This window comes from Salmo trutta, chromosome 10, assembly GCF_901001165.1.
Source record: "Salmo trutta chromosome 10, fSalTru1.1, whole genome shotgun sequence".
NCBI classification, from domain to species: domain Eukaryota; kingdom Metazoa; phylum Chordata; class Actinopteri; order Salmoniformes; family Salmonidae; genus Salmo; species Salmo trutta.
In genome coordinates, this window is record NC_042966.1 from 42154079 (window position 1) to 42165856 (window position 11778).

The 11778-nt window shown below is 41.7% G+C and overlaps 1 protein-coding gene across 1 annotated transcript; it reads right to left on the minus strand.

Moving 5' to 3' along the window:
• Positions 1-4274: 4274 nt before the first annotated feature.
• LOC115201735 (nuclear nucleic acid-binding protein C1D) lies at positions 4275-8354 on the minus strand. The gene is made up of 5 exons (XM_029765592.1): positions 8253-8354; positions 7604-7746; positions 6704-6770; positions 6494-6549; positions 4275-5227 (listed from the first exon to the last, which is right to left on the minus strand). The coding sequence occupies exons 2-5, from the start codon at positions 7739-7741 to the stop codon at positions 4790-4792; spliced, it is 699 nt and encodes a 232-aa protein (XP_029621452.1). The 5' UTR covers positions 7742-7746; positions 8253-8354; the 3' UTR covers positions 4275-4789.
• Positions 8355-11778: the final 3424 nt, after the last annotated feature.

Sequence of the window (11778 nt, forward strand, 5' to 3'; positions counted from 1 at the left end):
CTATAACCTTCATGGTTATTATCTGACCCTCTCTACTATAACCTTCATGGTTATTATCTGACCCTCTCTACTATAACCTTCATGGTTATTATCTGACCCCCTCTACTATAACATTCATGGTTATTATCTGACCCCCTCTACTTTAACCTTCATGGTTATTATCTGACCCTCTCTACTATAACCTTCATGGTTATTATCTGACCCCCTCTACTATAACCTTCATGGTTATTATCTGACCCCCTCTACTTTAACCTTCATGGTTATTATCTGACCCTCTCTACTATAACCTTCATGGTTATTACCTGACCCTCTCTACTATAACCTTCATGGTTATTATCTGACCCTCTCTACTATAACCTTCATGGTTATTATCTGACCCTCTCTACTATAACCTTCATGGTTATTATCTGACCCCCTCTACTATAACCTTCATGGTTATTATCTGACCCCCTCTACTTTAACCTTCATGGTTATTATCTGACCCTCTCTACTATAACCTTCATGGTTATTATCTGACCCTCTCTACTATAACCTTCATGGTTATTATCTGACCCTCTCTACTATAACCTTCATGGTTATTATCTGACCCCCTCTACTATAACCTTCATGGTTATTATCTGACCCCCTCTACTATAACCTTCATGGTTATTATCTGACCCCCTCTACTTTAACCTTCATGGTTATTATCTGACCCTCTCTACTATAACCTTCATGGTTATTATCTGACCCCCTCTACTATAACCTTCATGGTTATTATCTGACCCCCTCTACTTTAACCTTCATGGTTATTATCTGACCCTCTCCACTATAACCTTCATGGTTATTATCTGACCCTCTACTTTAACCTTCATGGTTATTATCTGACCCCCTCTACTATAACCTTCATGGTTATTATCTGACGCTCTACTTTAACCTTCATGGTTATTATCTGACCCTCTACTATAACCTTCATGGTTATTATCTGACCCTCTACTATAACCTTCATGGTTATTATCTGACCCCCTCTACTATAACCTTCATGGTTATTATCTGACCCCCTCTACTATAACCTTCATGGTTATTATCTGACCCCCTCTACTATAACCTTCATGGTTATTATCTGACCCTCTACTATAACCTTCATGGTTATTATCTGACCCTCTACTATAACCTTCATGGTTATTATCTGACCCCCTCTACTATTACCTTCATGGTTATTATCTGACCCCCTCTGCTATAACCTTCATGGTTATTATCTGACCCTCTACTATAACCTTCATGGTTATTATCTGACCCTCTACTATAACCTTCATGGTTATTATCTGACGCTCTACTATAACCTTCATGGTTATTATCTGACCCTCTCTACTATAACCTTCATGGTTATTATCTGACCCCCTCTACTATAACCTTCATGGTTATTATCTGACCCCCTCTACTATAACCTTCATGGTTATTATCTGACCCTCTCTACTATAACCTTCATGGTTATTATCTGACCCTCTACTATAACCTTCATGGTTATTATCTGACCCTCTCTACTATAACCTTCATGGTTATTATCTGACCCTCTACTATAACCTTCATGGTTATTATCTGACCCTCTACTATAACCTTCATGGTTATTATCTGACCCTCTCTACTATAACCTTCATGGTTATTATCTGACCCTCTCTACTATAACCTTCATGGTTATTATCTGACCCTCTACTATAACCTTCATGGTTAATATCTGACCCTCTACTATAACCTTCATGGTTATTATCTGACCCCCTCTACTATAATCTTCATGGTTATTATCTGACCCCCTCTACTATAACCTTCATGGTTATTATCTGACCCTCTACTATAACCTTCATGGTTATTATCTGACCCTCTACTATAACCTTCATGGTTATTATCTGACCCTCTCTACTATAACCTTCATGGTTATTATCTGACCCTCTACTATAACCTTCATGGTTATTATCTGACCCTCTACTATAACCTTCATGGTTATTATCTGACCCTCTCTACTATAACCTTCATGGTTATTATCTGACCCCCTCTACTATAACCTTCATGGTTATTATCTGACCCCCTCTACTTTAACCTTAATTTTAGAATAAGGCTGTAACATAACAAAATGTGGAAAAAGTCAAGGGGAACATCTGTGGAACAGCTAGCCTAGCGCTCCCTCCTCTCTGCCAGTACAGCTAGCCTAGAGCTCCCTCCTCTCTGCTAGAACAGTACAGCTAGTCTAGAGCTTCCTCCTCTCTGCTAGAACAGTACAGCTAGCCTAGAGCTTCCTCCTCTCTGCTAGAACAGTACAGCTAGCCTAGCGCTCCCTCCTCTCTGCCAGTACAGCTAGCCTAGCGCTCCCTCCTCTCTGCTAGAACAGTACAGCTAGCCGAGCGCTCCCTCCTCTCTGCCAGTACAGCTAGCCTAGAGCTCCCTCCTCTGCTAGAACAGTACAGCTAGTCTAGAGCTTCCTCCTCTCTGCTAGAACAGTACAGCTAGCCTAGAGCTCCCTCCTCTCTGCTAGAACAGTACAGCTAGCCTAGAGCTTCCTCCTCTCTGCTAGAACAGTACAGCTAACCTAGAGCTTCCTCCTCTCTGCTAGAACAGTACAGCTAGCCTAGAGCTTCCTCCTCTCTGCTAGAACAGTACAGCTAGTCTAGAGCTTCCTCCTTTCTGCTAGAACAGTACAGCTAGCCTAGCGCTCCCTCCTCTCTGCCAGTACAGCTAGCCTAGAGCTCCCTCCTCTCTGCTAGAACAGTACAGCTAGTCTAGAGCTTCCTCCTATCTGCTAGAACAGTACAGCTAGCCTAGCGCTCCCTCCTCTCTGCCAGTACAGCTAGCCTAGCGCTCCCTCCTCTCTGCTAGAACAGTACAGCTAGTCTAGAGCTTCCTCCTCTCTGCTAGAACAGTACAGCTAGCCTAGAGCTCCCTCCTCTCTGCTAGAACAGTACAGCTAGCCTAGAGCTTCCTCCTCTCTGATAGAACAGTACAGCTAGCCTAGAGCTTCCTCCTCTCTGCTAGAACAGTACAGCTAGTCTAGAGCTTCCTCCTCTCTGCTAGAACAGTACAGCTAGTCTAGAGCTTCCTCCTATCTGCTAGAACAGTACAGCTAGCCTAGCGCTCCCTCCTCTCTGCCAGTACAGCTAGCCTAGCGCTCCCTCCTCTCTGCTAGAACAGTACAGCTAGTCTAGAGCTTCCTCCTATCTGCTAGAACAGTACAGCTAGCCTAGCGCTCCCTCCTCTCTGCCAGTACAGCTAGCCTATCACTCCTTTCTTCCAAACAGACGGTAAATAAACACAGCAGAACCAGAATGGAGCTTGTTACCTCATGACGTTCGACGTGCCGTTTGTCTGTTAAAATTTGCTTCTAGTGAAAAGCATGGCTGTGACCTAATAATGCCTTCTAAGCTGAGCACATGTTGAGGGCTGGGAAGGATGGAGTTGGACATCTGAGGGGAAAAAAAGTGATCCATATTTTTGAAATATGCTGTTAGGGACTCAAGGCCCTATGAACAGACTGGAGTATGTTCCAAAAGGCACCCTATTCGTTATTGGCCCCTGGTCAAAAGTATGCACTACAAAGGGAATAGGGTGCCATAGGGCTCTAGTCTAAAGTAGTGCACTATATAGGGAATAGGGTGCCAAAGGGCTCTGGTCTAAAGTAGTGCACTATATAGGGAATAGGGTGCCAAAGGGCTCTGGCCTAAAGTAGTGCACTATATAGGGAATAGGGTGCCATAGGGCTCTGGCCTAAAGTAGTGCACTATATAGGGAATAGGGTGCCATAGGGCTCTGATCTAAAGTAGTGCACTAGGGAATAGGGTGCCATAGGGCACTGATCTAAAGTAGTGCACTAGGGAATAGGGTGCCATAGGGCACTGATCTAAAGTAGTGCACTAGGGAATAGGGTGCCATAGGGCTCTGATCTAAAGTAGTGCACTAGGGAATAGGGTGCCATTTGGAACGCACACAGAGAGAACGATCTCAACTGCACCAGAGGGAACTGCAGAAGAAGGCTGCTATGTAGAGAGTAACTAAATTAACTTCCAGGAAAATAGTACCGTAGGTTACCTGCTGCCTTTGGGGCGGAAGGTAACCTAGTGGTTAGAGTGTTGGACTAGTAACCGAAAGGTTGCTAGATCGAATCCCCCGAGCTGACAAGGTAAAAATCTGTCATTCTGCCCCTGAACAAGGCAATTAACCCACTGTTCCTAGGCCGTCATTGAAAATAAGAAATTGTTCTAAACTGACTTGCCTAGTTAAATAAAGGTTAAAATACAAATATATATAATTTATGGAGACTTAATAGTTAGTTGTTCATTGAAGTTGACAGATACAAGATGGATCCAATACAGACAGAGAGTAATCACCAACCAAAGCCAATCATCTAGTCTCTAAACAAGGTGACCTGTCTGATCTCCATCACCAGACAGGCATTTTTAATTACAGCAGACAATATAAAACATATACAAATGTATAAATCCAGTTCAAACGTAATAGGTATGGTACTGGCAAACATTTTGTCTGATGTTATGACTTCTTTAACAGGTGTATTTCCTGCCTTTTCCTCCAAATGATTGTATTACTGAAATCCATAGACTGTCAAATAAACAATAAAACATTTGTTAACTTCTATTTGTGCACAAACATTTGTGTGCATTACAAAAATAACAGTGACTCAGTCACTTGCCCTCTCCAACAGTCCGCATTAATAAGTTATAATGCTCTGCATTCTCCTATTCAGTCCTTTCAGATAGAAAGGGGGCAGAGGCCAGCGAGGAACCAGCCCCTGGTGTTGCACCACTTCCTCTCAGCTGAGTTTGGGTCCTTTTGACTGATGACCATCAAAGCTTTTGTACTTGCACCGACCTGGTGTATGCTTGCCCCGACCCGGCGTGTCCTGGGGGGCACAACCCGGCGTGTCCTGGGGGGCACAGCCCGGCGTGTCCTGGGGGGCACAGCCCGGCGTGTCCTGGGGGGCACAGCCCGGCGTGTCCTGGGGGGCACAGCCCGGCGTGTCCTGGGGGGCACAGCCCGGCGTGTCCTGGGGGGCACAACCCGGCGTGTCCTGGGGGGCACAACCCGGCGTGTCCTGGGGGGCACGACCTGGAGTGCCCTTTGACGCCCTTTCCTCAAGTTTCCACAGGGCGTTCCTGAGGAAGCGAGACGCCGCTGCTTTGTTGAGACGGGACGCTTTCCTCCTGTCAGTGATCTCCTTTACACGGTTCATATACATCCTGATCCTCTCCTACAGTGAGGTGACAAGAAAATAAAGGACTTAGAAATAACGGAATGATAAAATATATTTTTTTTTTATGTCACTTAGCAGCAGGGGTGGGCATGGTTATTCGAACAGACGTTAATATTCTAATACTTGCAGGAGTATTATTGTTATTTATTTTTTATCATAGGCCAATGAAAATGCTTTGTCTAAATTAAATAAAATGATCTATGTGACAGAGCAACACATACGGATATACCATGACATGTAAAATGCTTAATTTCAATAAAACAACAAACTTTTTAATGTGACGAGAAACCTCATAAAAAAGATATACTGGCCAATCAAAGTGACACTGTCTACAGTCAGTGTCTCTAAGTGTAGCCAGCAACATGAGAGATCTCTAATCAACGCAAAATGGAAATGAAATTAATTAACTAAGTTAGTTAAAATCAGAAGGAGCAGACTACAACGACGAGCAATCATTAGGTAGGCTGTTGTTTAATCTGAATGGAGTTGGTGTAGACATGGACTGGAAGTGCAGCAAAAACAGCCTCAATTAGTCTAGGTCGCTAGCAAGCTTCTTTACATCAATTTGATGCAGTCAAGACAGGCACTATCAGATGGGATGATAGATCCAGGGCGCCTAAGATTAAAAATGTAGGCACACACAAAGAAACTTAGGAGCTCAATGAAAAATATAAGGTAATGAAGCTAGAATCCTTCATTTTACTAGTCACACCGATGCACCTAAATTACAATTTCAACGCTCCCCATCCAACCTGACAGATCTTGAGAAGATCTGCAGAGAAGAATTAGCAAAAAAAAAAATGTTTTTTGAAAACTGCTTTTGTTTTGTCATCATGGGGTATTGTGTGTAGATTGATTTAATACATTTTAGAATAAGGCTGTAACGTAACAAAATGTGGAAAAATTCAAGGGGTCTGAATACTTTCTGAATGCACTGTATGTACATGGAACCTATGGAATCTACAGGTTTGTTTAACTAGCTTGAGTTTTTAGGGTTTCTCTCCCTCTCCCTCGTAAAACTCACCGGCCTCTGCCCATCACACTGCTACAAGCAAGCCGCATGACTAAAACATGTTTTGATGTTATTCGAATTGTGAATTGATTTCAAAATGCCCATCCCCACTTAGCAGACTGTTATCTGAAGTGACTTACAGCAGGCTACAGTATACGTGTGGTGTTGTATGGAGGTTAAAGAAAGTTCACAGAACATAATAGGGTGGGATGAGTGGAATTCTCTTCAGGGTAAAAATGAAATTATCTTACCAACTCTTGCTTGATTCCATGTTCTTTGGGGTTTATTCCTTGTGTGACCAAGTACACTGTAAACAACAAAACAACAATACTAATTTAGCATGGGAAGTGTTGTGGTGACAGTCATTTAATCATCTTTACATACATGTTTTCCAGCAGACTGGATATAATTGTACAAACATTAACCTGGCTTTGCGTGCAGGGAAAATATAGCAAACTTACTCCAGAAAAGAGAGTTGAGGCTATATGCAGACATTAGGTCCAGCTTGGCTTGTTCCAGAGGATCCAGCTATCAAGAAAGCAAGAGATGCATTGAAAGGGTTTGTTTTCGCTCACCCAGTTCGACAAGTAGGTAGGGTATGCACCAGGTTAAAAGTTACTGCATTCGTTTTGTAAACAGGCTGATGTAGCCTATATAAAGCACATGGGAGTAATGCCTTAGTATTCCCTGTTTCCACATGAAAAACAACTTTGATAGAAAACATGTGCTTTATCTTCCTCTCCAAGGAAAACCAGTTTGAGAATTCAAACAGATTTTTTTATAGAAAATGCATGTTGTAGCCTGTTTCTGAAGCATGCATCATGCTACCTTGTTGACAATATGACCCGGCGCATTAGATTGCAGTTACATTTGAGCAGGGTGCTCCGCTTTCGCACGTTTTGCCCGGTCACGTGTCAGGCCATAGCTCTGTGCACCCCAGTTCACTGTAACTGATCATAGTAAGGGTTGGACAGCAGAGGCCTAAATATTACTGTTCTGTTGACTGACACTCCCAATGGAAACTGGGAATTTTTCCCAATACAACTGTCGTTTTCTGTTTGGAGTGAATGATACCTGTCACAAAGCGTTTTGCAACAAAATCGTTGTAATGAATACACCCATGATGAATACACCCAATTATGGGTGTATTCATTACAACAATTCTGTTGCAAAACGCTTTGTGACAGATATCATTCACTCCAAACAGAAAACGAGAGTTGTATTGGAAAAATTCCCAGTTTCGATTGCTCTGTCTGGTTCATAAACTGTAAAACGGTTTCCGTTGCAAGACGTAATGAATACACCCTAGGACTTCAGATAACACTGAAAACCAAGTCACCGACTGGCTGACCACTACTTACCCGTTGTACCAGCTCATTTCTTGGCATAGATATGACGGTCTGCACCATATTGTTGACAGCACCGACTGACGACTCAAACCCTGTGAGCTGCTCCGCTATCTCGGTAGGGAAGTCTTCCACAGGGATGTCCTCTGCCATATTGTCTGGGGAGATTGACAAAGACAATTAAAAAGTTAGCTAGATAGACATAGTAGGTACTAGAAAACGGTGGCTAACCAACTTGTTATTAATTAACTATACCATGACAACTGAATTGCAGCATATATTTATTCCACCATCTTTGATGCAGCTAAAACACAGAGGGGGAGACATATCGTCATTGGCTAAAATAGACACGCATGTAGCCAGTAGATCTGCGAATAGGCTTCCTGTGTAGATTAAAACACCTCGGAAAATGTACCTCAATCCAGGAATGAGAAATGCATTGTACTCCGAATTGCCCCGTTAGCTATGCATGATGTTAGCTAGCTAGCTTGGCTGGCTAGTTAGCGTTCAAGCAAGGAATTTGAACAGCTATCGTTAACTACGGCTCAGAGAAAATGTATTCTTTCAGTCAATTACAAAGTCCCTCGCAACACTTCCTTAACTACTCATTGTTTGGATAGTTTATTATTGTAGCTAGTTATTGCAATAATGTCAAGTTGCCTACCTGTTTCTCCACATACACATATACGATGTAGTCCGACCGGAAGTACATCAGCGTCAATATTCTCGTCGACCGGAAGTACATCAGCGTCAACATTCTCGTCGACCGGAAGCGTCAACATTCTCGTCTATGTTTTGTATTTCCCCTGTCCATAAACTCAACCCGCTCTCTACTGTGTTGGAGTGCACAAAACTACATTCAAGCGCTAAAGTGTATATGGCCAAGTGCTATTATGGAGGGACGTTTGTGTCTTTTTGTCGAGAGCAAAATTTGTTTGTTTTTTTTCAATCAAAAATAATTGTTCTGAAAGCAAAAACGAGGCTTCAAATTAAAAAAAAAAATTTGCAATCAAAATATTTTGTAATAGATCGCAAAACTTTATGCATTTTATTTCAAAAACATATTTCGACAACAAAAAAAGTATTTGAAAACTAAACTCAAATTTAATTTCTGTATCAACCACCCTCTATTTTGGCTAGACTGCCCCCTTTGCTTGCAGTGTTCTTTTTTATTATTTTTTGCTTTTGAAACTTTTTTGTTGTTGATTGAAACACCAGTTCTTAGTTCTTAGTTTGCACCTTTGACCCACAGCGTCCATCACAATTACATGCACATGGCCAATTATGCAAATTAGGGGGTTAGCCAATAGCTACTTTCCTTACTGAGGAGTAGTCAACACTGCACCTAGGAAGGACTGTGATGATGGCATCTCAGGTAAGCAGCACTGGGCGTTCTTCCGTCCAACTTCTACATAGCTAAGTTAGTAGTCAGCTCCTACGATTCAATGTCGGTTCATAACATTCTACTATATCACATACTGTACATAGATACCGTAGAATGATAAATCATGCCATTATTATTCTCAAGCTAATCAAAAGCATTTAGCTACGAACGCCTGTTCTGGCCAATTTTCAGTTGAATTCATCGAACTTTCTTTCATGGCAACTCATAAGCAGGCCACGTCCTGTTTGTTTCATAATCGATATATAATCATATTTCATGGTAACTCATAAGCAGGCCACGTCCTGTTTGTTTCATAGTCGATATATAATCATATTTCATGGTAACTCATAAGCAGGCCACGTCCTGTTTGTTTCATAGTCGATATATAATCATATTTCATGGCAACTCATGAGCAGGCCACGTCCTGTTTGTTTCATAGTGGATATATAATCATATTTCATGGTAACTCATAAGCAGGCCATGTCCTATTAGTTTCATAGTGGATATATAGTCATATTTCATGGTAACTCATAAGCAGGCCATGTCCTATTAGTTTCATAGTGGATATATAATCATATTTCATGGCAGTGTAACGGTTAGCTTTTTTTGCAGAGAAATATTACTGTGTTTCCATTAGCTAATGAAACTTATGCCTACTTTAAAACACACTTGCACTCAGTGTTGTCATATATGCATTGTTTTTAATTGTATAACATTAAATAATTGGGATATTGTTTCATTGCAGGGAAGAATGGCTCAGCAGCTATTGATCAGGTTGAGGGATAGGTTAAGATCTATCATCACCAGATTACCCATTGATTTTGAATATCTCCTGTTTGTGTGCACACAATAGTTAGTTTGTTCGAGCTGGGGTAAATTATATTGATATTCCCACGGAGGTGGTAGATGGTGTGCAACAGTTTATTGAAGTTGTCAGCACCTATCTCACACACAATGTTGTCTCTTCACTATTTAATGAAGTTGTTATCAGTTCTTATAGTGGGAATGTAGGACGGCCAAAACTATAAATTACTCGTGAGACACTTCAAAGTATGCTAGATACTGTTCCTCTGTTCCTCTGGCTAACTTAGCTGACATGCATGGCATTTCAAGGTCGACCATTTACAGAAGTATGAAAGAACACAATATGTCTGTCAGGGAATGCTATTCTGATATGTCAGATGATGAGTTCGACCAGAAAGTCAGGGCCGTTGCAGAACATTTGTAACACTGTATTTTGGCAAGGACCAGAAACGGAGTGAATTGTATGTCATTTCATTTACATAATTCCCATGGACTGGGATGATACAAAAAAAACACATATTGTTGACACAGTGTAACACTCTTTACTAGTAATGGAGACACCTAAGGTTTTGGTGTTCGAAGATATATTCTGATACCAGTGTATAAAACATAATGATTTTTTTTTTACAAAAGCCCAAATACTATATCAGTCCTTCTGACTATTATTTACAATAGTCCATCCATTCATCCACCATCCATTCATCCATTCAGCCGCCCATCCATTCATCCGCCCATCCATTCATCCATCATCCATCCATTCATCTACCATCCATCCATCCATTCATCCACCATCCATTCATCCATTCACCCATCCATCCATTCATCCACCATCCATTCATCCACCATCCATTCACCCTTCCATCCATCCAATCATCCATTTATCCATTCATCCACCATCCATTCACCCATCCATCCATTCATCCATTCACCCATCCATCCATTCACCCATCCATCCATTCACCCATCCATTCACCCATCCATCCATTCACCCATCCATCCATTCATCCACCATCCATTCATCCATCCATCCATCCATCCATTCACCCATCCATCCATCCATCCACCCATCCATCCACCCATCCATCCATTCATCCACCATCCATTCACCCATCCATCCATTCATCCATCCATTCATCCATTCACCCACCATCCATTCACCCATTCATCCATTCACCCATCCATCCATTCATCCACCATCCATTCACCCATTCATCCATTCACCCATCCATTCATTCATCCACCCATTCATCCATACATTCATCCGTCCGTCCAGCGTTTAGACCTCTGACATATCGCTGCAGTCTACCATCCTTCTATGAATGCTCTGAGTAGTAAGAGGTTTTAATTATTTTTTTTTAACATTTTCGAAATCACAGTTGTCAAGGGCTTACATTTAAGCATTAATCCAAAAATAAAGCAAAAAAAGATTTGACTGCTTCTCTTCACAGGAACATAATGTACTGTATGTGGTTTATCAGTCAGTTAACTTGAGTAGTCGTTCAGCTAATCTCTATCAAACCTTGAAACGTATTTGATTGCTGTTTCAATGTTTCATTTAAAAATGCATCGTAATCTCTCAGATGAGCTGTGGGAAATGTTATCGTGTTGGTGTGTACACTAACAACAGGGTAACAAACAGTGTGGTTAGGCATGCGTTGTAGACACGAGTGGTCCAAAATGACCACTATCTTGAACTGTTCTCTGTCTGAGACAAGTGTGTGTGTGTGTGTGTGTGTGTGTGTGTGTGTGTGTGTGTGTGTGTGCCTGCCCTGTCAGCCACTGCATTACACTGGGAACAGAAGAGTGGTTCTCCATTGTCTTCTTTCTCTTCATTGTCTTTAACCACAGGCAGGCTCACTTTCCCATCTGGTTTAGCATATTTATATTGGGGGGGGACGACAAATGTATAAAGGGTCAGTGCAATATAAACTGAAAACAAAATAACAGTTTGAAGTGTTACATTGACATCATTCCTATGGTGCAGCTCATTTAAGTTTAAAGA